This window comes from Physcomitrium patens, chromosome 15 (assembly GCF_059467195.1).
Source record: "Physcomitrium patens ecotype Gransden chromosome 15, ASM5946719v1, whole genome shotgun sequence".
NCBI classification, from domain to species: Eukaryota; Viridiplantae; Streptophyta; class Bryopsida; order Funariales; family Funariaceae; genus Physcomitrium; species Physcomitrium patens.
The window spans coordinates 5577931-5604101 of record NC_143424.1 but is presented as its reverse complement, the minus strand read 5'-3'; the positions used below and the strand labels follow the sequence as shown (position 1 = coordinate 5604101).

The 26171-nt window shown below is 30.9% G+C and overlaps 1 protein-coding gene and 1 pseudogene across 3 annotated transcripts; both read right to left on the bottom strand.

The window, feature by feature from the left end:
* Window positions 1-218: 218 nt before the first annotated feature.
* Window positions 219-1585, bottom strand: LOC141046232 (pectinesterase pseudogene; annotated as a pseudogene).
* Window positions 1586-13722: 12137 nt separating this feature from the next.
* Window positions 13723-18657, bottom strand: LOC112292904 (T-complex protein 1 subunit eta). Of its 3 annotated transcripts, none has more exons than XM_024541883.3 (13): window positions 18507-18657; window positions 18156-18232; window positions 17652-17909; window positions 17077-17406; window positions 16667-16836; window positions 16025-16277; window positions 15641-15760; window positions 15309-15407; window positions 15085-15174; window positions 14845-14932; window positions 14613-14701; window positions 14332-14406; window positions 13723-14098 (listed from the first exon to the last, which is right to left on the bottom strand). In XM_024541883.3, the coding sequence occupies exons 2-13, from the start codon at window positions 18156-18158 to the stop codon at window positions 13997-13999; spliced, it is 1677 nt and encodes a 558-aa protein (XP_024397651.1). In that variant the 5' UTR covers window positions 18159-18232; window positions 18507-18657; the 3' UTR covers window positions 13723-13996. The 3 variants fall into 3 exon arrangements, with proteins under 3 accessions (XP_024397651.1, XP_024397652.1, XP_024397649.1); XM_024541884.3 differs by having other exon boundaries at window positions 18156-18235; window positions 18571-18657; XM_024541881.3 differs by having other exon boundaries at window positions 18571-18657.
* Window positions 18658-26171: the final 7514 nt, after the last annotated feature.

Genomic DNA, 26171 nt, shown 5'->3' with positions numbered 1-26171 from the left:
TGTGTGATGGATCCGAAATTCTGTGGAGTTATTGATGCACCTTGGATTTCACGCCGCAGGAAGTCAATGTATCAGCTTTGCGTTCAGATGCGCAACGGGGTGACAATCGCGACTAGTTGTCCATATCGATGATTGCAGTTGCGGTTCGATCGTTGTATCGATCTGAGACTCGCAGTTGAAAGGGATTCATCGTGATTGATCCCAGTTTTTTAATGGGTTCACAACGTGGTTGTCAAGGGGATGTTGTGGTCTGCGACCCACTGCCTGGGTTGCACGAAGCTGCTGGCATGGTACCGGATTGCTGTGGCGGCGGACCAGATCTGGCGCGACCAAGGAACCCGGTTCACCGTGCTGGAGCCAGGTCCGAAGTTCTCGAACTCGGCGAAGAAAGAGGTGAAAAGACCGAAGCTGGTCTTGTTCCATGGGAGCCAGCCTTGTGGGTCGATGTGGTCCTTCACTTCCGATTTCATGATCACGCACACGAAGAATTGTTTCCAGGGCCGCCCGAGGTAGGATTTGTGCAGTGCGGTGTTGAGCTTCAGGTGGTCCATTCCGTCGAATATGCAGTTCTGAAACGAAAAGCCCGTGTTCTGATGTGCGTCCGTCCTGCCTTGTTCTGTGTACGTGTTCTGTTTCCGGGGTAGAGTGGTCATCTTCGCGATGAACTGGCACGACTGGAAGCAGACAGCGGCGTTCCCGAACACGAAGTCGACTGTGCCGTAAAATGGTGCACCCACGGTAGTGCCGGCGGAATGAATGCGCGTACAAAGTGTCTTGGTATCCATCGAATGTCACCTGATACATGACAGTTCTGTCGGCCGTGCCGCGGAACGCCACTGCCTGGTAACCTAAAGGTCCCGCGGTATTCTCCACTTTGAAGGACCGGCCAATGAATCCCCTACCCAACACGACTGCACAAAGTTTCAAATAGACATGGTGAATACTCTGCAGAAAACCCTTCATTGGCAGTAACCAGCTGATTCATTCGACCGAGAATGACTTACTTAAAGTTGCGCTTCTAACGGTGGTCGTGCCCTGTTCGAGCGCCACATTCCTGCTCCCCGTGATGACTGTGTTTGTGCCATCGCCAATAAATGTCAAGAACTTCGCCGTCTTGGGCAGTCACTTGCTGCTTGTAAACACCTGCCCTGATGTAAATCACCCTACGGATAGAATTTTCATTGTAAGCGTCTACGGCTTCTTGAATCGTCCTGAGTTTCCCGGAGCCGTCTTGCTCTACAACTACATCATAAGTGGGATTATTCAATAGATGGCGCCGCGTCTGTGCGTCTATCCAATCAGGGGGAGAAGGATTATCACCCGAGGTTGCAAAGACGAGCTTTTGATGGCGGTGGCCAGGCGTGCCAGGCAAGCTCGGTATGAGAGAAGCATTCACGCCGTCTGGCAAACTGAACGCCGTTGGCCTCCACAACAAGAAATGCTCCCCGTATACCGCGAGAGCATTCAGAATTGCAAGGGCGTGGCTGAGGAGCTCGTATGAGTGTCTAGAGCTTTCCTGGAGACGAAACTCATCGGTAAGGCTAATCTCTTTGATTGAATCGATGCTGGTCTTTTGCAGTTCCATGGCGGCGCTCACGCACACCTTCAAGTCATTCAGTGCTCACCGTCGGGCAGTCGCGTCGGACGTCTGGACCGTAGCTACAGCTGCATCGAGTTCCTCCCTGGCCATCTCGAGGCACTCCACGCAAACATCCACGGCAGCGACGATGCTCCCATTCGTGAATGGGTTTAATTGTAGAACAAGTTGCAGGGTAGACTGCACACATCCCTCCGCAGTGCGAAGGGAGTGGCGAATGACGCCGTAGGTATCTGCACTGACGTTTGCCTTGGTTAAACTCTGATTGCAAGTGGTGGGATATGAAGTCGCTTGACAGACATTGCTGACATCTTCCTCGCCAAACTTGGGGAACTTCTCCTTTACTTTCCTCCTTGCAAGCGGGACCCCTATTTAGACACCGCCGACTGTCAGCGCCACCACGGCAATGTACACCAAGCTACAGCACTTCCCCGTCTCGAGCTATCAGAATTCCACGAGATTTCGATGATGTGCGAGGAGACCTTCCTCTCAACTCGACCAATTGCCAATTCTCACCCCTCATGTAGCAACCGATGTTCTGCGAGACTTGTCCTACGGAGCTCGCTGACTCAAAAAGAGTTCGGAGTTCTAGGATTCACGGTTCACTTGAACAATGCCACTGCATCCATGTTGGATCCGTAACTTTGGTGCGTGAGTTGGATCTGCTAGTCTGCTCAGGAAGAAAGGCGTCGAGGGAATCCACCCTCACCTCTGACGGAATCTCGTAACGCCGATGCCAACCGACGATTGCGCCGGATGCTACACAAAATCCCAGTTTCATTCATATGTTCACATTCGACAACACAGCGGAGAGAATATATGACCGCTCTTATGTTAGTTGTGAGACTCTCTGCTTTAGTTGCCCGGTGACAAGTGTGCAATTTAAAGAATGTGTGGAGCTTGCACGATTAGATTCCCGTGACGAACAACGGTCATGTGCCCTTACAAGATGCCAGAGATCGGTTCGCTTTTCATTCGCAACCCTTTGAACATCGAATTTGCTTGGTCGGTGAGCGTGAAAATGTGGTCGGTGTTGGAATCGGGGGGCCGAAACTGGTTGTACGAGATAGGGCCAGGCTGAATGATGGATGGGAGCGATGGAGCTTCGACATTGCCGGTAAGAGAGATCGGCAATGAGAAGGTATGACACTAACCAGTCAGTGATGCAGAAACAGCTATCGAGCAACCTTAGGGTAGTTTTGATACAACTTTCTCATTGATTTGTCCAACCATATTGTGGATTTAATTTTGATACAACTTTCTCATTGATTTGACCATTGAAGTCAACACCAAAGTAGGAAGTGAATAACAATCAGAGAGAGGAGTAAGGGTTAGGGTTTACTCAGTAATATGGTTACCAATAGTTATGCCAATGCAGTCCAATTAGGAGTAGGAGTGGCCCATATTGGAACGAAAAGAGAAAAGCAAAACCTCCACAATTATGAGAACATGGCATATGTGCAAAGAGTGGATTTGGTGGAATCAATCAAAGTACAAGGTGTTAAGATGGAGATTAATTCGACTAGGTCCAAGGATGGAAAGTCTTTTATCAGATGGATATACAAGAAAATATGTAAGATTCTTAATCAATATCTAATGTAAATAAATTCATGTATCAATAGAGATGGTAGAAGCAAAGGAGAGATATATGCAAGAACAAGTGATTGTAGAATGTTTCATTAGTAGCAAACTTAGCTAAACTAAACAATATGGTTGGACAAATTCAACTCCAAACTCTTGAATGGAAGTCTCAAGTTGAGCAATGAGGTAGATCAAGAATTCTTATGCCTTTATATTCCATACCAAAATCTAATTGAGTAAGTATTAGTACTTATGCCATGTTGTGACAATGGCCACTTGTATATCTTCTAGCAATGGACACTACAATTTGATTCTAGGAATAACAAAGATATGTTGATCTCCACATGGAATAGACACAAATAATAGTATATTCATTGAACTACACTTTTGTATCTTACTTGATATCCGCCTAGGCTGAGAGATTGAAATTAAGATCAAAGATAAGTAGTCATATAAGTTAATGACCATAATAGTAGATTATTCAAACCTTCTAATATATTGTAGGTTTTGTCTAAGTTAAGCATAGAATTAGGGATTGTCAAGACTATCTAAAAACAAGGTCAAGAAGTATATTTACCAACAACCAAAACAATAATAATAAAAGATGGAAAGATTGCCATATTCAAGAAAGAATCAACTAAAAAATAAAAAAAGAATGGAAGAATAAGAAGCTTAAAGATTCATGTTCATACACCACAAATCAAAATTGGTACAATCAAATTTATATGGCTTTATTGTAGTAGTACAAGGACAAAGAGTTGTGCAAGAACTACCACAACTTCATAATGACGAAGCTTTCTCACTTGACATTGAAATGGATACCTTGGCCTAAGTTGTCAAAGAGAAGATCCCCTCTACCACTGAAGTACTCTTAGTTCTACTAAGAGATTTAAAAGAATCAAAATATCTTATCAATTCTACCAATAAAATATATAATTTTAATTTAAACTTTCAAAATAATGTGGCTACTAATAATCAAGTCATATAGTCTTTAGACAACATTGTCCTAGGAAATATGTTTTGAATAGATCCACCAATTGTATGACTTGTCATCTTTTCTACTCAAGCAACAAGAAGAAGAGAGCCAAAGAATTCTCAAAAGAAGAGTCACCATAGCACCATGAGCCTAATACCAAACAATCCTACTATAACAATCATAGCATTATATACTCCAAATGTAGTGGTTTTCAAAATTCAAATTAGCCATAAAAATTTCCTATTAGCTACTTTCTCATAAAGAAATAATGAAAGGTGATATGTCAACTTAATATGATAAGGCCAAGCTACAATAGAAGTTGGTTGAAAATAATTCTCCGCCAAGAATTTAACAAACCTAGAATAGCTCTCTTTCCTGCCCATTGATCTCAAAGTCAACATCAAAATGACTAAAGAGAGAGTGAAAATCCTAGTGTACTTTCCATACTACTATCCAAATTAGCAACTTGAAAGATAATTCGACTTAAAGTCATCCATTACTATAAGATCTTATAGCCATAGCAAGAATAGAAGTCCATTGAGAGGTTGTACATTAATAATTAAGATTGTTTAAATTCAAGGTTGTTATCTTTGTTCAAATTCAAGGTTGTGCATTAACAAGTAATATTGACATATTTGATATATTCAACATTGTCTTTGGTCTTGTCATCAATTAGATCAAATCAAGATCATATTAGATAGGCAAGCAAGGCCCACCTTCTACATGGATACAAGACCTTAGTTGGATATAGGTACTCAAGGATCAGCTTATCAAGCTATTGAAAACTTCTTTTGGCTTATTCATTATTATATCTAATATTAAAAAAAATATATCAATTTTTTTTAAAAAAACTTACATTTTTATTCTTCACTAAAGTCTTCTTTGCAAGACATAGATTAATTTTCAATGAAGTACTCATATCAACTTTCTGGTATTTTATAGTGGTAGATATTAAATCTAAAAAAATTATCAAATAAATTAAAGTACTACTTTGAATCTATTTTTGATATAGACATGAATATTTAGTATGCTTACATATGATTTAGAGGACATATACAATGAAAAAAAAAATTAAAAGGCTTAGTCTCACCAACTTTGATGATGAAATGAATTATCTATTGAGCAAGTGGATAATTAAGGCATGTAAACCAAGTCACTTTAACCTTCTCATTTTTTTTAGATACAGGTTAGCAACATGCCAACCTACCAAAAAAGAAAAATAGAGACTCAAACCATATTGATTTAATGTAAAAGATCATTGTAAATTAATAAGCTCAAAAATTTGGTTCCAAATTAGAAAAGCCAAGTAGAAAGTTGTGAAATCAATTCCATAGAAGAGGCCAAAAGGTACTACAAAGCTTGCAACATTAGAATATGATTTAGTCTAAAGTCTTCCACAACCATTTAGTCAACTTTCATAATAGTAAGAGTTGTTAAAATTTTCAATAAAGACCTTAGCAAAATAGAGGACTATTAGACATAGGACTAAAACCATTGCTTCTTATAGACTAAAGTAAAGGCCCAATTTCAAATCTTTGATAGTGATGAATAAAGATGGAAGGCCATTAATTTATCCATCAAAGAAAAATTTAGAGATCTCTTGCACAAAGACCTTCAAGTAGTTAGAAAAAGAAATTAATTAGAATTTTATATTCCAAAAACTATTTTAGGCCCAACTATAATTATACAAGTATCTACAAACTTTTGTTCTTCACACACTCAAGAGATTAAAGTCTTATATGATAAAATTAGTAATAAGATCTTCATTATTACTCATGTAGTCCAAACACTTTAATCAGTCTATAACTTAAAAATATAGATTATCTTTGATCTATATCTTATTAATGTAGTATCTACAAACATAACTCATAAAGATTGCATCATATCTACTGCAAAGAGAATTAAGATCATTGAATTAGAAAAAATTAGCAAAAAATATTTAATTAATTTTTTCTATGGACCAACCAAAGACCTCAAATTTGACCCCAAAAAGTATGGCTAGACTAGCAACATATTACTTTCAAATTTACAACCAAAGAAGCAAGTGGATAGATTACCAAGCTAGAAATACCACTAGTCTTAAATATTACAAAAAATAAACTAAATATTTATAATAATAGAAATAATAATAAGAAATTATTTTTATACAAATGCAATATATACATGATTCACTTTTTCTAAAGTTACATCTACAATCGGAATCTTTAATTCATTTTTTTATTGATACCACATCTAGGATACAATATGCTCCGTCTAAGCTTACTCTTATACTATAAAATCTATTCCATATACTAATTCTCAATTCTAAATCTATTCAAGACTATATCCAATTGGGCCTTTTAAATCAAAAATCTTAAACTTGATTTTATATTTTGGCATTCCTATTCCTATATTGCAAATAATCTGTACCACAAGGCTCTGCCCTACACCATAGATTCCTATAAGGAGATTACTATTTCATAGAATACAAGCCACTATCAACATCAGTACTATCAAATGAAAAAATAAACTCTCAAATAACCTACAAGCATGTTAGAAAAATATATGGCATTCAAGAAGCGCACAAAACAAAGCAACCTTTAATTAAAGTATATAACATAGAATTATAATTATCAATGAATAGAGTTATGATTATCAATGTAAATTTATTTTTAATATTGATATCTTATATTCTTTTTATTTTGGAATAGCAAATACTATACTCTACCACTTGTAGGCATGTCTTAGAGCAAAGAAAGTATAAAAATAGAGATCAAGCATCAAACATAACATATAACATAAACCAAACAATCATCTGCTATACTCTAGATTCAAATGGATCTATTGCATCTTTGCACATAAATTTCCAAATATTTGATAAATCCAACATAATATGGTCCATTCTTAGAGGAATCATATTAGAAGAGATCTAATTAGACCACAATACTTGAGCATTTACTGATGAAAATTGATCCACAAAAAAATTCACAACTTGGATCTAGTAATGATTCACAAACTATGCTTTCATAGAATCAAACAAAGATTTAGAAAAGATTTTAGAAAAAGCTCCAAATATTTGGTACAAAGCCTTAAACACTAGCTAGGAAAATAATAGAATCATATGTACCAAATTAAGTAGAAAAAGTACGTGGCAATTCATCAAATCAAGGATTTGAGATAGAATAGATTTTTAATAAGAAGGAGTTGTATTATTGCATTCCTTTGGAATGTCTATATTGAATTACTACTTGGCTAGGATTTCTTATTCATGTTTAGGCCAAACACTTTGTATTGGTTTTTTACAATAAGAAAATTTTTTATTTTTGCTAAAAAAAAACAAACCAAAAAAAACAAATAAATTCAGGCTAAAAAAATAAGATGGATTCTAAGCATTCATAAAATTTTATAATAATAGATCATTTATAATGAGATCTTATTTTTCTTTGAGATTTAGATCTCAACCTTGTTATTTTTAATTAAGTTTAATTAGTGGTTCTATTGCTAGCCAACACTTTTGTAAAAGCCTAACTTGTCACCAACTTACATAGTAGATCTCATGGAACACTATGCAAAGAAAAATCAACCAAATGCTTTTAATATAAAAATGTTCATTGAAGCCATTTAGTATGGTTTTGTTTATTCAAACTTATGAAGTGACAGTATAAATAAAAAGTTTTTCTTTGTCTTTTCTACTCTAAATTTTTTATTAAAATAACTTATTTTAAAAACATATTTTCATACAAAAAACATCTAAGGATAGAAAATAACTTGAATTAACTAAAACAATGCTATGTTTGCTTGTATTAAGAATTGTGTTTATATATGCTTTTTGAATATTATATTTATTTTTTATTATTTTTTTAGTAAGTACAAGATTTGTTATTGTAAAGGGTTTTTTTATTCTTTTTATCTTTTGTACACCCCTCTTTACGAGTTCAAATCTTAATATATTAATTTATTTTTGATTTAAAGTTTTTAGCCTAAAATAAGACAAAGAAAAAAATGGATTCATAAAGATTATTTGTAAACAATATGATATGAAATGACATATGATAAAGTATTTACAAGGTATATGTTATTAGGATTTTTGTCAAGATGAACAAAAGTGCATAATTGTCTATAGTTTGAATATTATTATTTTAAAAAATGAATTTAAAAATTATCTTCTTTAAATTAATATTTGAGATAGTTAACATGTATTTAAATTATGTGGTGCACTTAATGGATTAGTAGATATGTCTTTGTAAGAAAATATTCCTTTAGTATTTTTAAGGTGATTCTATAGTATTAGAAAGCATAAAACAGATATAATAGATGGATAGAAAATATAAAAGAATTTGGGAATCAATAAAAATTTATAAAATGCATATCTATTTTAAAATATATTTTATAGATGAATCGCAAGAAAATAGATTTCGTTCTTTAGAAAATATTATAAAAGGCAATATTAGTAGACTAAAGATTTATGAGCTTAGCCCAAAGCTTTTGATAGCATTAATATGACAAGAAACAAAATGTAGGTGTTAAATATCTATGATCAGTTGTTTTTTTTACTTGATTAATTCATCAACATTAAAACATTTACACAAGGCACTTGTAATTTGAATCATTACAAAAGCATTATTGTATGCTTTAAGAACTACATTAAAATATATATATATATATATATATATATATATATATATATATATATATATATATATATATATATATATATATATATACTAGACTTTAATTACTAATTAAAGAATATTTATCAGACTTAATATAAAATAAAAGATTCAATATTAGTTTTTAAAAAAAATAAACAAGTGAGTATTTCATCTAGTAAATTTGACACAAACCTTAGATCTTATATTTCTAATATTTGGCTTATATTGCTACTATATCAAAAATAAAATTTAGTGGTAATTTATAATTTTGACAAAAAAAACTCCTTTTCATATTTTTTTATTGCATTACAAAATAATTTTTAGGATTAATATCAATTACTATTCTAAATAATTTTTAAAATAATAATAATAATAATAATAATAATAATAATAATAAAAACATACTTCAAAAATCAAAAATTATTTGGTCTTTTGAAATATTTTTTATAATTTTAGATATTAATCCCAATAAAATACTAAATAGGATTTGGTAAGAAAAAAAAATAGTAAGTGAATCTTATATAAGATTTTAGATAACATAAATTGATATCAAAAAAGAGGTAGATTTTTTTTATAAACTTTGAGAAAAATAAATAAACTTCTTAATTTTGATAAAAGTATTTTTAATGATTTTTTTAAGGTTTTGACTCAACAATGTATTGGATCTTAGTTGTCTATGTCCTTTAGGATTTGAATTGTAAAATAAAAATATAAATAAGATCTAATTTTATTATAAATAAAAATTTGATTATTTATTTATAAATTTTTTTGAAAAATATAGACTTATTTTTACTATTTCATAGGTAAATATTGACTACATAAAACAAAACTTTGAGTTATTTTAAAATTAATAATATACATATGAATTTCAAAAATTAAAGTCAAATTATTGTATACATATACATACATATAAATTTCAAAATTAATATAAAATATAAATATATATAGATAACAAAATTTAAAAACATTCTTCCAAACTTCACTTTAAAATAGTCTAAGTGTAAGTTATAGAAAAATAAAAACTTAAATATAAAATACAACACTTAAAGTAATTTTTATATTCTCTACTTAAATAAACATGTTTCTCTTATTGCCAAACATATTTTAAAATTTCATGTATAGATTTATTCTCTGCTCAATTTATCATTAAAGATATTAGATGTTTATTAAAACATTAGAATTTTGACGTTTCACATTAACTATTACTTGCATAGTTTTATAGTATATATATTTTTTATCATACATACAAGTTTAAAGAAATATCATATATGCTAATATTAAATTCATCAATATTTTTTATCACAAATGTATCAATACAATTTCTATTGTTTTAAATTTTGTAATTTTATTGATATTATAATTTTATTATTTTCTAATTTTGGCTTTTCTATAAGCTCATATTATAAAATTTTATTTTAATAATATCTCAAAGACAAAGGAAAAAAAAAAAAAAAACAAAACAAAACAAAACAAAACAAAACAAAACAATACAAAACAAAAAGATAAAGAAATAATTTTAAAATTTATTATAAAACTCTCTACCATAATACATAAATAAAAAATCAATTTTATAAACTTTGATAACCATAATTTTAAATAAGAATTTATAAGAAATATAATTTATAAAATGTTTCTACTGCCACTACAATCTTTTATTAACCACTTGTTACCAAAAATTTTGCTAATACTACTACTACATACTTTTATTAAAATTATAACTATTAATACATCATATTTGATTTAATTTTATACAATTTGAAAAAAAAAGAACAAACATATATATATATATATATATATATATATATATATGTAAATAAAAATAATATATTATAAATGTTAATAAAGTTCTTGATTGGAATAACAAAATAATTAAGAAATATATTGAGTGGATTGTAGAAGAAAAATTAAATATATAAATAAAAACAAAAAATGGGATTAGCAATACCCTGTTTTAATAACTTAGATATGCTACTATTATAGATAGTGCACATGTGTACTTACAAAAAAGCATTGATACAAAATTCTATTGTTTTCAATATATATATATATATATATATATATATGTGTGTGTGTGTGTGTGTGTGTGCATTATACACATATATATATATATATATATATATATATATATATATATATACATTGGAATAAGTATTTTGAGATTATAATTTTTGGAAGTTAATGCACATGGTTACTCTCATATAATATATTATTTGTTGTTTTAAACGTATTTTATTTTAAATTTAAAATTTTCGAATATATATATATATACAGATATATATATATATATATATATATATATATATATATATCTGAAAATTAATAAATATTTCATATACAAAATCATAAGAATTAGAATAAAACTTACAACAAAGATTACAAAATAATTCAATACAACTCTTTAAAAATTGTTACTCTATAATATACACATATTTTTATATGTAATAAAAACAATTTTTTTTAATTCATGTAGTACATAGACCATCTTTATATTGTTTCTAACATATTTGTTTAAAATATAAAATTACACCAGAATTTGTATACAAAGATGCTTGCAAATTTAAAGTATTGTCATATTACAAATTACTTTTTTTTTTTAGATGTCACATCTAGTGAACTCAAATAATCAAAATTCATCCATCTACTATATTATCACTCACAATATTTTTTAAATTAAATATAGAATATTTATATATGTTCTTTTAGTTTTTAAACAATCACTTGCAAGAAATATATACATTTTTTCTTTATCTTTCTAAGTTGCTCTAAAAACATACATGATTTCTTTTTAAATAATGCAAATTAATTAGTTAGACTAGATCTTGTAATACTGAAGTAGATTTATTTGTTTGTAGTATTTTAAAAAAATGCACTCATCTGTCTACCAACTTTGTTTGTTAGTTGCAACTTGCAAATAATGTTTTTATTTCATTGTCTGTTTTCTTAATTTTTAATTAGAAAAACTTTTAAACTAATGTATATTTTTTTAACAAAATTGCAAAATATATTAACCATTTCAATAAATGTTCTCAAAACAAGTTTACAAATGAATTCCTTCAATTCCTTTAATATGGATAAAAACTAAAAATAGATCACAAATAAAAATGAATTAAAAAGCTACTTGTAGAAATTTTATTATTAGATTTGAATGCTTTAGATTTGTCATCTTATTATCTATCTATAATATTAGTTAATACACAATAATAAAATAACTTTAAGGAAAAATTAATAAATAAAAAAACAGACTGGAAGTTTCAAAATTTTATATGATAGTTCAAGTCTTTAAATACATGTTAGTCATATGATTATGTGATTACTTTGCAATTAAAATAGTCTTGTAAAAATTTAAGGTAAAAACATGGACTAAATATTATTAGCCAAAGACTATTATGGCAAATTGGCAATGACACAAACTAAACATAATTGATAGATATGATAAGACAAGTTAGCATAAACATAAAAGTTAATAAATGTAGAAGTTAAGAGATAGCTTGCAAAATTCACAAATTTGTTACAATGAAGGATTTAGAAAAATAGAAAGTCAAAATATACTTAACATTAAATAGACAAAGGATGAAGGTTTGGCATCATTATTTAGCCATCATTCTAAAATGTTTATGTCATGTTGAGTATAATTTTGGAAACTAGAGTTTGATATAAGAAGGAATACAATATCCTTAATATTAGTGGCACCAAAATTATTCTTTCTTATATAAAAGGTTTTAAACTAAATTATTTTAAAAATAAAATATTACAAATATTCTAAATATTACATAAACTTATTCTTTTGATCTTTTGTATGAATTATGCTTCCACATATAGTTTTTTTGTCACATTAACTCATACAAATGCAAGGATTCTTTTCTAATCAGATTATATATGTTCCCATAACCATAAATGTGATTTTAATAATAAATTTAACAATTAAATGAAGCAAAGAATTAACACAGAATACTCCAGAAATAATCATATACAAGTCTAAATTGTAAATGAAGATCAAATGTTTTTAAACTGTAGAATAAATTCAGTCCTGACTTCAACTTCTTGGAGTCTCAACTCATGTGTAAAGGAACTCCTATGTAAAGCAAATATACTACCACAAATAACTATTCATAGATCGTGTGTTGATAAATTGGTGATTTCATATCAAACCAACAAAAACACACATGAATATCCCATTTACGTCTTTAACAGATATAGAAACAAATTCTTTTTACTTTGAAAAACCACTTGAGACGTAAGTTGAATTTTTTGCTAACTCCATTTTAATACAACATGTACAATTACTGTTCCCCAGAAAGTAATCACAATCACCAAAATTTATACAAAATAAAGTCAAGCTGTTGTGCGAAAACTAAAACAAAAAAGAAGGCAAATAAAGGAAAAAAATTCACTGACGGAATCATTTCACAAAAATTGCTCCGAAATCCGTAATACAACTACAATTTAAGAAATTCGCAAGAAATATCTTCAAAGAAAAATGTAAATCTCATACGAATGCTCAATAAAAGCAATTGAAGTACTTCGAAACTTGCAAAATCGACCCCTATTTCCACAATCATGTACCAGACTGGGAGGAATTTTCTCTAGGCACACCATGGGACACAATGACCATACGGTGATCGGAGCGTCAGCAATCTCTACTTAAAAGTCATGCAATGCTCGACTAAATCAAAACTCGAGGCTTGACAAGTGGTCTGCAAGGCCCGAGCGGGTTGTGAATCAAAGCTCGAGGCCCCAATCAAGAAACATTAAAAAAAACCAGGGCACAAGAAACCCAAGGTTGTTACGAAAGAATTGAAGAGCGGAGTTATTGGAAGGAGAAAAAGCGTCCACAGTGAATAAGATTTTTTGAAGTCTGAGTGGTTCTTAAAATCAGATATGAGTAGAACAAGAAAACCGTCACTTGATAACAAGCAAAACTACACTTAGATATGATGTTGCACTGAATGAAAACTCTGTAACTGGCCATAAAACTGAACTTCTTTGTGTACAGAGAATACATTGAATAACCTCACAGTACTTAAACACGAGGCAAATGGAAAAGCGAAGACTACACTCAGATTGAAACTGCACATCGCTGTACTCGTGATGAGGGATGAGGTTAACAAATTCCAGATGCAGAGTGTTGCTAAGTGAAAGAAAGAACCGTCGCGTTCAAAATTGGTTTCGAATCACAAACTACGCCATCGTCCTCAACGAGAAGTACACTTTCTACCGTCTGCGCATACCGCGACCGCCGCGACCACCACGCATGCCGCCCATACCTCTACCCATACCTCTGCCGCCCATGGCTTCCCCTTGGGCAGCCTCAGACTGCATAAACGGATTTATTAAGTTAGTTATGCAGATCAACGAGTAATACAATATTGCGAACACGAGCTTTACCTAAACAATTTCCTCTGCTCCAAACCCAGGAATAAGCAATGAACTTTCGGTAACTTTGCACAAATATCCAAGCCACTCCGGGACAAACTGCAACTCTACAACACATTCACTGGAACAGCAATACATCCATACAACCGCTAACAGAAAAGTGCCGTGTGTACCTTGGGGTTCTTAATTGTCTCATCTACACTAAGAACAATGCAGGCTGCCTCTGTCGCAGCAGTGAGGGCGTTGATCTGTGTCGAGCCAAATTCAAGTTAGAATTCTGATGGAAAAACGATTTGCACGTACCCAAAGGCAAGGTATAACCATGAAAAATACAAAAGGCCACTGAAGCAGAAAGTGCGACTTGGCACTTACACAGAAAAAACATAATATTTGGGTACGTAGATACGATAGGTACACGATATTATCAAGAAAACTTGAAGGCTGGCAAATCTACCTTCACAACAGAGGGTTCCCAGACAAAGTTGGAAAATGTATCAATAATTCCACCACTGTTGATGTCTACTCCGTAAAGGGCACCTTCCCCTGCGCACAGTTTACATGTTTCGTCAAAACCCTGCCGCAACGACAATAATGCTGTCCCAAATCAAAGATAACTGAAAACTCGTTGCGAGTCAACGAGTTGATTTATTTTTATCCCATATTCTCTATTGGACTTGTAAAAATACCTGAAGCTAACGCATGCTTCTGCCTCAGCTTGTTAAGCACATCAGTCGCATCAAATCCTGCATTGTCACAAAGTTGTCTGGGGATAACCTGCGAACCAGAACATTTGGCTCAAATTCAGCAGGACTCGTCACACAATAAGAACTAAAACCTCGGACACCGCAATCTACGGTAATTATAGACTGTACAACGTTGCGTTAGATTAAAATTCGATGATGCATAAGATTTGACGGATGCAATACCTCGAGGGCCTTAGCATACGAGTTGATAAAGAGTTGTGATTTCCCGGCAATAGTCCGGGCATGTTGACGCAAATATCGACTAAGTTCCATCTGTAAATCCACCACATATGTCAAAGAAAGCGTGGAAGCAGCAAAAAATTGCCATTGGACAAGTTATTATCATGAAAACCCCAATTTCTAAAAAATACTATGACTAGGCAAGAGCATGAAACAATTTCACTTACATCAATAGCACCACCACCAGCAACAACATTCGAGTTCTTGAGTGCTCTTCTCACAATCATAATTGCATCATGTAGACTCCGCTCCGCCTCTTCTATAAACTGCAATGAACAAGTTTCCGTCAGCCCATATACGAAACTCAGAAAGAAAAATCTTGAAGTTAATCTGAACAATTTCACTGCTACGGACGCTTCTTACTAACAAGAAAAAACTATTTGAGAAAGACTTACACCTGGCTATCTTAATTGCTAATATAAAATAGCACCCAGACAGATATTCATCAAGATAGAAAAATTTCATAAATACACCATTAGAAAAACATCGAGAACGTCACCTGGTCAGCGCCTCCACGCAGGACAATGGTTGCTGTCTCACCGCCTGGACATCCCGTGAAGATGTTAAAGCGCTCATTTCCAACTTGTCTTTCCTCAAAAAGTTCACATTGGCCAAGTACCTACCAAACAATTACGTTTCAGGCATATGGCATCAAGAAATTTGGAATATTGAAATCATGAACAGAAAGTCAACACAAACTATTCAGCTGCTTACATTTAAACAATTGACGCCTGTTACACTTAGGTTAATCATTTTGGGTAGATTCCGAGCGCATATGAGAAAGTTTAGACCTCATTTGCAAACGCGGGGCTGTATTGCCAGCAAAAACGGGATCTGAGCTATTTCGAAACGTTAAGGCGTGGCTAGACCCTAAGACACTTACATCCGGAATCACATTATTGACGGTTGTCTGCACTGACGCGCCAGTCGCTGTTGCTACGCGCTGTAAATCCTCTTCCATCACACGCCCGGCACAAAAGATATCTCTATCGGCAAAATACTGAGTGCCTAAGTCTCCTATAGCCAACCTTGATAGGACAATCTTGGCACCACTCTTTACGCACTTGTCAAGCTTCTCATAAATGATGTTCCACTCAGCATCTACAATAGTTTGATACTGAGTGGGATCGGAGAGCCTGCAAAACATAACGCAAAAATAACAATTAGGCAAATAGAGACCGAAGTAAAGAAAACTCTACACTTCCAACTACAGTGACGACGAAACTGAAAATACAAAGATGAATAGATAGTAGTGCTAACCAAACATGTTCACAGACACAGGAGCACTGAAATCATGCATACTAGGTAAAAGTCCCTTCCCATCGTCATCTACAGGAACTCAGAAAAAAGTAAATTCACTGTAAAACTAAGAAGTGCAGAAACAGACAAAAAATCAGAATGCCATAACTTTTGATATCTTCGATATTGAACTGCGTAAGCCCCGAAAAGTTGCAGCAATTTAAATGTACAGGTCCATCCGCACAAATAACATACGATGGGTGTAAGCAACAGTGAAATCCGATACCTGACTTCAGCGTTCTCTTTTTCGGACTTGAGTTCTAACTCAAGATTCAACAGCAGGATTTTTGGATTATCAAATTTCTTTGGTTGTTGTTCGAACCCGGCATAAGAGAAAGTCTTCTTGAAAGCTACTCCGTTAACCAGAAAAGAATCTCTCATTGTTCCACCTTGAACCTGCTCAGAAGAAATGGTGCAATGATTGTGCTCAGATTGGTCACCCTTTGCCAAAACTCACGATTACAATCACTGCATTCGTTTCACAGTACCGTCACGGTCTATTCTACACGCAGCCGATGCTAGGGGAATCAAATCCGCAATAGAAAAAATCGAGTGATCCATTGTTCTTTTACATGGTTCGTCCCCTGATATGAAAGCGTTTGGCACATTCTTGGATTGAAGAATCGCGTCAGTTACCTTCTTTATTCCTATCATGCTGAGGCGGCTATCTGCTCCAAGACTTGTAACCGCGTCAACAACAATTTTGGAGAAAAATTCCTTCTCTCCTCCGACAAGCTTAGAGCTCAAAGTTGTTGCCGCGCATTTTTCAAGCAAATTCTTTTTCTCAACCATGCTCTTTCCTTCGATACTTACTGCGAGCTCTTTAACTTTCTTTACAACCAAATTTACTGCAGTTCGGAAAGCCCGTATGATAAGCTGTGGGTGCACTCCATCTTCAATAAATGGCTTGGCTTCCCTAAGGAACTCTCCGGCAAGGAGCACCACGGTAGTAGTTCCATCACCCACCTACGTTCAGAGGCCACAGTAAATCAGGAAACCTTCATAATACCCAAACAGAAAAACACTCAATAAAAACCCCCGAAGAAGCTCTTTCCTCTACTCAAAGAGTTTTAACAAAAAGAACAACAAGATCGGATCGGATTGATGCCAATCACTGCCTTGAAAATTCCGAAAATCGTGTCAACGAACATGAAAATCATTTTCCTGAAACGCAAGCAGGCGATGCTATCATGGCGCGCTGGTGGACGTACCTCTGAATCCTGTGACTTCGCAATATCCACGAGCACTTTAGCTGCAGGATGCACAATGTCAAGGAGCTTCATTATCGTGGCCCCGTCATTGGAGATGGTAGTACCTTTGTCATCATGTACAAGCTTGTCCATCCCTCTGGGACCTAAGGTGCTCCGCACGACATCCACAACAGCAATGCAAGCATTGATGTTACTAATAAGTTGCGCTTTCCCTTGAGAGACATCCGTCCCTTCTTTCAGCAGAATGATTTGAGGTTGCTGTTCCAAGACCAAAACACGAAGAAAGGACATCATCGTAACAAAAAAATCGCAGATGATACTTCAAAACAAAACAAAGACCAACGACCAAAAACCAAAAATCTAGCACAACATAGGAGGTTATAAAGTTGGTCATCGACGAAAAATCCACGTCCTTCGAACGCAACCACAATAACAAGAACTCAAGCATTTAAAGACACAAAGAAAAATAACTGTAAAATACTGCAAACGGTGAGAAAGGTGTACCATGGTGACAGTCGACGGACCTCAGCAACCAAGCGCCTGCGGAACAGCGACTGCAACAGCACGTACACTGAACCTCCCTGCTATTCCAGAAAAACTACAATAAGGATTCATCCGAGCTCAAACCCTAACAGATCTACATAAAAAATATTTGAATTCCAACTTACTACACAACCGCATTGTCTCGAACACAACTTCACACATTCTTCGTTCTCTTTGCATCAAATGCTAGGGCTCACGGCGATCACAGCCCTTAGTGTTCGTATCTCAACGATGTCTCGAAACTCGCTAAACCCGCCCTAAAGCCCTAGTTATCATTGATGGGAACAAATGCAAAACACTTGACCACAGCACCTGATTCAAGCGCCGATCTGAAGCGAAACAGAGTGTGGAGTGATTGGCGGGCAGGGGAAAATACCTGGATGAATCAAGAGAGGGACGGAGGAGCAAGTGCAGCAACAGTTGCAAAGCACAACAGCAACAGCAACAGCAACACTCAACGAGAGTACGCAAGCTTGAACAGGGCGGCTGCCTCCAGAACCTCCTTGTGTTTCGAACCCATGGGATGATCCGAATCATCCAGAGTATTATTCATCCGCTGCTTTTAGGCCAGTTGGTTTCTCTTCCGCGGTTGTAAGAGTGGATCTCTTTTGCTGTGAAATGGACTCACCCCAAGAGCGCCGAGTTCTGGTGTCTGGGAGTTTAAAATACCCTTTCACACAAATCTCTTCTATAAAACAGCTCAACGGATAAACCAATGGGATAAATCAAAGGAGATAAAAAATAAAAAATCTGTGATTGGTTGTATATCTCCTTTTTTTTCATCAAAAATGAAGCATAAATGAAGCAATAATACAACTTTTGATTAATTAGATATCAAAATCTGCATATTATTGTTGCAGATTGCCAAGAGTTGCATTGCAAGATTACTAAACATGAAACCTCATAAGCATCACAACATAAAAATGACATAGAACATAGGAGAGTGGCATGCAACATGGAATTTCACAACATATGAAGCTTCACACAAAAGATTAATTTATAACAAGTAGTTTACAATGCTTTTTGTGGCCAATGACACAAGTTTATATAGAAGGTATGTACAATATCATGAGGATATCAATAGAAGAATCAAACTACATTGTTTGTTGCATTGTGCATTGAAAAATGTTTACATATGAAAAATCTGCATGATAATAAACTTGTCATTGTTCAAATTGATATTTTTTTTGTAAATGATAATAATGCAGTATCTATTTCACTTTCTTAAAATTTGAAAGAAAAGTTAATAAACCAATTTTATACTTTTAAGATTAAAATTTTGTTCTCATTATTTCATGTGATACCAAAATAAAATTATATTTAGAAATTAAGTTTTAAAAAAAATTAATATGTGGAGAATTTATCAAATTTGGTCCCTCCAGTTTGTGTAAAAAGTAATTATGATATCTCAATTAGTTAGAACACAATTTGTGTAATAATCTGTAACCACCAAAAGCACAGTTTAAAGTTTTATAATCAAATCATTAAAAAATAAAATTAATACTATTTACATTTCATATTATAATATTTATTTTAAATATTAGAAGATTATTTGATGGTAAAACACAGTGTAAAGAACTCATATAAGAAAATTAAACTTTAATCCATAAATGATTCCAGAGTTGCTGTTGAAATTACCATGGACAATGACTGCACATATATTCAATTATATCAAATGTCCAAATAAACCTATTTATAAAGAAGTAGTACTTTATAATAGACAATTGAATTATTTTGTACTATTTAATAAAAATATGGAAAAAATCATACCTTTATGAAGTTACTTTATTTATAGTTTTTTGTTTTTTTAGCAATTAAAATAAAGAAATGTTACATGAATAGACAAATAAATAAATGAAAAAATTCTGATCCATTGGATGCATGAATTTTAAGAGCGTTCAAACAATATTCATACTAATTTTTTTTTAAACAAATCTTTGAATACACCAAAAATTTCAAAAAATATACTGCAATTCTAATTGAATTTGTATTTTCATCTCTATTACACCTATGAGTTTGAAAAAAGTAAAAAAAAAATCAAAATGAAGACATTATATCATAATGATATATTGCAATTGTTATTTTAAATTTTTATTATAGATATTAAATGAACTAAAATTAAAGTTTATTTTTAATCCAAAAATCAACAAAAAAAATCTTTTAAAGGTATACGATTGTCTTGTAAAATATATCATTTATATACATATAATGAAAGTAAGAATCCAAAGTTTTTTGCATATAAAAAAATTAAAAATTAAAATCTATGAACAAATTTTAATATAATTTATCAAAAACATAAACTTATACATTAAATAAAATTTATTCTTTTTATATTCAAATTAATAGACTAAGATTCAACATAAAAAATTATAATTAAGACCATATACATCCATCTTGTGTATCATTAAAAGAATGTGTCAAAAAATAAAAATAAAGTCTTTGTTATAATTTATAGCTTATTTAAGTATATAAAGTAGTTAGTAAAAGATTATAAGCTAGCTCTTTAGAATTACATATATGATTTACTTTCAAACAAGAAATTATCAAGAATGATATCATATTATAATACAAGAGCAATAGAATATTAATTAAAATTTATTGATGAATTATTGTTTAATATAAATTCTTTTTGTTGCTTATATGATTAACAAATTTTACTTGATTTTGAAGAAACAATAAGAATTTAATTACAAAGAGAATATGATTATTTATGCTTTAATTAATGTGTGCTATATAGGCTACCTTCTTCAAATTTCAATAGTAATTATTTGTCATAGATATACATATTTACTCTAATAGTTACTTAAATATTATGAATAGATTAAGTTAATATAATAATATATTGTAAGAAACTTTTGTAGAAGCTTCATAGATGTGATTTCACTTTTATACATGTCTATAGGTAATTGGTAGATTAGAAACTTAGCTAACAAATTAGTTACATGTTGTGCTTATTGGTAATTTGTGGTACAAGCTAACAATATGATACATATATAAGAAACTTGTCTTACTAGTTAAGATACATGTCTTGCAAATTGGACACATGTTAGAAGTCCTATAAAATATTGCTACATAGCTTCTAGTTAGATAGTGTATATGGAGACAAGAGGGAAGCTTTCTTCACTCTTATCAATGCCTTTTTAGTCCTTAGTTTTATTTCAAGACTTTTTAGTCTTCTTGTGTTTGGCAATAGCTATTTGAGTTTCAATACCATATTAGTTTTAAATAAATATCTATTCTTTTAAACCAAATAAGAGTGTATTGAGTTTTTGGTTCTTTAAGATTCATACCCTTGACAATTTGACAAGAATACTAGTTCATTATTTTTATCTTGTTTTTAAAAGTGAGTACACTATCCCACTTTTGTTATTAAAATTTGAAGATTATAGATTATCAACCTTCAATCTAATATTTTAAATCCCAAATAGTGATTTTTTCCTTAAAAAGAATAGACTATCTTTCTTTATAGAAAGTTTTATTTGATATTAGAGATTGTAGATTATCTTCTTCTAATTTAAGTTATAGATTTTTTAAAAAATTCTATAGAAGAAAAAATTAAGGATACTACTCTCAAAATAAGTGAGAATAGATTTGCAACTATTACAAATCTTCACAAGTTTATTAATATTTTTAAGTATTCTAATATCAATCATGGAGATAATATTTCAATGCCTATGGAAGGGATCAACAATAAAATTCAAAATTTATGCAAAAAAATTGTGCAATTGACAAAAGTAAGTAGATTAAATTCACAATTAAATCCAAGAAATTTTCCTATTACAAATATGAAGGAGGCAAGGATAAATTTACTTAAAAAATTTGATAGAACAAGATTAAAGTTTTGAGGATTTCTACAATAAGTAAAGTTCTATCTAAGATTGCATCTTTTTTAATATTCTAAAGAATTTATTTAAGTTAGATTTATAGATGCACTTCTTTTTAAGAGTGTTTTTTTTAGTTTGCATCTTTGATAGAAAAACATTCATAACTACTGTATGTTTTAAATTCATTTATGAAAGTTTTCATGGCCATATTTGTAGAAAGTAATTGACGAAAGATAGCAAAGATCAAAATTATATTTTTACAATAAAAGTCATATTCAGCCACTATATATGCTGCTGAATTCCAAAACCTCTTCTGCAACATGGATTAGAATGACAAGTACTTTATTATCTATTTTTATATGTGTTAAAAGATAATGTCAAAGATTTATTATTAAAAAAACTAAAAATAGACTCATTAGAGGAATTTATTGCTTATGCCTTTGCATGTGATAATTAATTCTTTGAAAGATGCCAAGAACAAAGATTTGGTTGGAGAGGTATGAGTCAAGTCATGACAAAAGCTTTTAAGTTCACAAAAGCTTATTCATCAAGACCAGAACCTATGCAAATTGGTATGTTATATTTCAAAGCTCTTACTAAATAAGAAAACATTTGACATCATCAAAAAAGATTGTGCTTATATTATAAAGAATCTAAATACATTGCTCAACATAATCTGAAGAAGCAATGCAACCATAGAATAAAAAACATGGTTGCTAAAGATGACAATTTTTTAAAAAATTAGTTTTATCAACTACAATAGGGACCATACAGTTGAAATCTTCTACAACTTTTAGTAAAGGTTCTATTTTCTTCTCAAATCTTCCATCTTATTTTAGAATAGAAATTTTTTTAGGACCAAAAAATCACAAAGTCTTAGCCTTGTTAAATTGAAGAACCTCAATCTATTTTATAGAAAAAGACTTTGTAAGAAAAAAAAATATTTTTAGTTAAAAAAACCAAACTTATGCATGTAGAAGTAATAGATGATTGTTTGTTGTCTTTCAAAGATGTCATCCGTAAATTTGTCCTTTTAGATGTAAGAATACAAGATCATAATATTTCAATAATATTTAATATGATTAAATCTTTTTTTAATCCAATTATTTTAAGATTATCATAGCTAAAAAAATAAAATCCTCAAATAGATTGGATTTTTCATAATAATTATTCTTTTATAGTTTAAACTAAGATTTTGCTATATAAAATCAAATAAAAATCCTTAAGTAAAAAAAAATCTATAAGTCCAATACATCAAAAAATTTATTGATAGATGCAAGATTCTAATGCATGCTACAAAAAAAGAACCAAAGTTTATTATATATATCATATCTATTTTTAAAAATAAATTCTAAGTGGCATTCAAAGTTAATATTAAGTTTACTAAGATGTTTTTGAAAAGAAAAATGTAGATATTCTCCTAGAGCATTTTTCCTATGATTGTTCCATCAATCTTTAAGAAAGAACTCAACTACCATTCGGACCAATCTATAACCTATTATAGAATAAGTTGGTTGCACTTAAAAAATACATTGATAAAAAATTGACTAAGAACTATACATGCTACTCTAAATTTCCAATAGAGGCTCTTATCTTATTTGTGAAAAAAAGAGACGGATCTCTATACATATATGTCAACTATTGAAGACTCAACAAAATCACCATCAAGAATATGTATCTTTTATCTTTGATTTAAAGACTTCTTGATTAACTTAATCAAGCAAAGATCTATATGAAAATAGATCTACAACGAGCATATAATTTCATATGCATTATAGAGAGGAATAAATAAAAAATTACATTTTGACTTAAGTATAGGCATTTTGAATATTATGTCATGTCTTTTGAACTCACAAATACACAAGCTACTTTTCAACATGTAATAAATGATGTCTTTTGTGAATTTCTTAATGACTTTATTGACTATAACTTGGATAATATCTTAATCTATTCTAAGAATATAGAAGAGCATGAATTTCATATTTATCATGTATTACAAAAACTAAAAGATGCAAGATTATATGCCAAGATAGAAAAGAATATATCTCACATTATTTAAGTTAATTTCTTAGGATATGTCATTTTAAACAATAGTTTTATGATGGATCTTAAGTAGGTTTAGATATCATGGATTGAAAGATCCTAATAATAATCAAATATGTGTAATATGTTTTAGAATTTGCTAATTATTATTAAATCTTTATTAAGAACTTTTTTTAAGTTGTTGCTTCATTTATATGTCTTTCATGTAAAGACAAACTTTAATAGAACAAAGATGTTGAAGCATCATTTGAAGCCTTTAAGATGTTATTTATTTTTTCACTAATCTTATATTGCATTGAATTTTTCAAGATATTTTTTTTATAGAAATAGATGTATCAAATTTTATTGTAGATATAATTTTGTTACAAATAGATGTAGATGATAGGCTCTACTTCGTAGCTTTTTATTCTAAAAAATTTTCAATAGTCAAAAATTAACTATAAGATCTATGATAAAGAGTTTTTGTAATCATGGATTTATTTTAAGAATGGATTTATTATCTTAAAAGCACAATCAATCCAATCATTGTATATATAAATTGCAAGAACTTCAAGTACTTCATGTTGACATGTATTTTGAATCATTGTCAAGCTTGTTGGAACATATCTTTAACAAGATTTAATTTCAATATGACTTATCAATCTGAAAAATAATAAGGTTTATAAGACATCTTTTCTAAATATTTTTATCTTATACCAAAAGAAAGATATGCATCTCTTGATTAATAAAGAATAACTTTCTTCAAGCTAGAGCATTTTCATCTTCAAATGATGAAATCAATATTAACTGTTGATTCAATAGTTTTCAAGAAAGTTCAATCAATTATGTCCTTTGATTCTCTTATTTATGATATTAAGAATAGTTTTTCTAAGTTTTATGATACTCCTATTTTTAAATTCAAGAACAATCTATTCTATTTCAAATAAAAATTATATATTCCAAAAAACAAAGTCCAATTATATATTCTTCAAGCTTGTAACGACTTTCCAACAACCACATATTTTGGATACACAAAACTTTAGATCTAATATCTAGAGATTTTTAGTAGCTTTAAATATAAAAAATAATTAAAAACTTTGTACAATCACATAATATTTTTTCAAGATCAAAAACTCCTTGTCATTGATCTTATAGACTTTTTCAACTATTACCTATTCTAAAACAATCATGATCTTTTCTTTCTATGGACTTCATCACAAATATTCTAATTTCAAGTTTTTTTTATTCTATATTTATATTAGTAGATCAATTCATCAAGATGGCATATTTTATATCATATAAAAATCTATTACAAATGAACAAATAGTTAAGCTTTTATATTATAATATCTATTGCTATTATGGATTACCATGGGATATTATATCAAATAGAAGGATATAATTTGTATCAAGATTTTAAAAAATTCTTTTTAAAATTTTAAAGATGGAAATAAAAATATCTTTGGCTTTCTATCTTTAAATTAATTGCTAAATAAAGTAAGTAAAATAAGTTTTGAAATAGTATTTGAGATGTACCATTAACTACTAATAAGATAATTGGATAATTTTTTTACCATTAGAAAAATTTATTTATAATAATATGGTATATTTTTCTACTTAATTTTTTTTATTAATTATGGTTATCATCAATGACTTGATACTTTTGAATTTTTAAAATTTTATAATCTTTTGGCAAAAGATTTGACAAATTATTTGTCAAAGTTACATGCAACAATAAAGACACGACCAAAAAAAACCAAAAAAAGATAAAGAACAACAAAAGATTAGTATAAATGCTTATCACAAGGAATAATCTCAATTTTATGTTGGCAACAAGATATGATTACTTTGTTATAATATTAAGTCTATTTATCCTTGAAACAAGTTGAATTACTATAGACTTGAACCATTTCTAATTTATAAACAAATTAATCCAATTGCTTTTTAACTATACCTACTATAATCTATAAAGATCCATCTTATATTTCATATATCTCTTCTTAAGCCATATAAAACAATAAATGTATCAAAAAGATAACAAATGCCATTTCCTTTTATAGAAGTGGATAATAACCAAGAATATGAAGTTAAAGAAGTCTTAGATTTAAGGCAACATTGAAATAGGTTAGAAT

Bases quoted from the DNA above. Each gene is read 5' to 3' on its own strand.
- LOC112292904 (XM_024541883.3), bottom strand. The intron at 15,175-15,308 runs GTAAGTGAAATT...GTGGATTTACAG, and splicing joins CTGGTGGTGGTGCTATTGAT to ATGGAACTTAGTCGATATTT. The intron at 14,702-14,844 runs GTATTTTTACAA...AACTGTGCGCAG, and splicing joins GAAGCATGCGTTAGCTTCAG to GGGAAGGTGCCCTTTACGGA.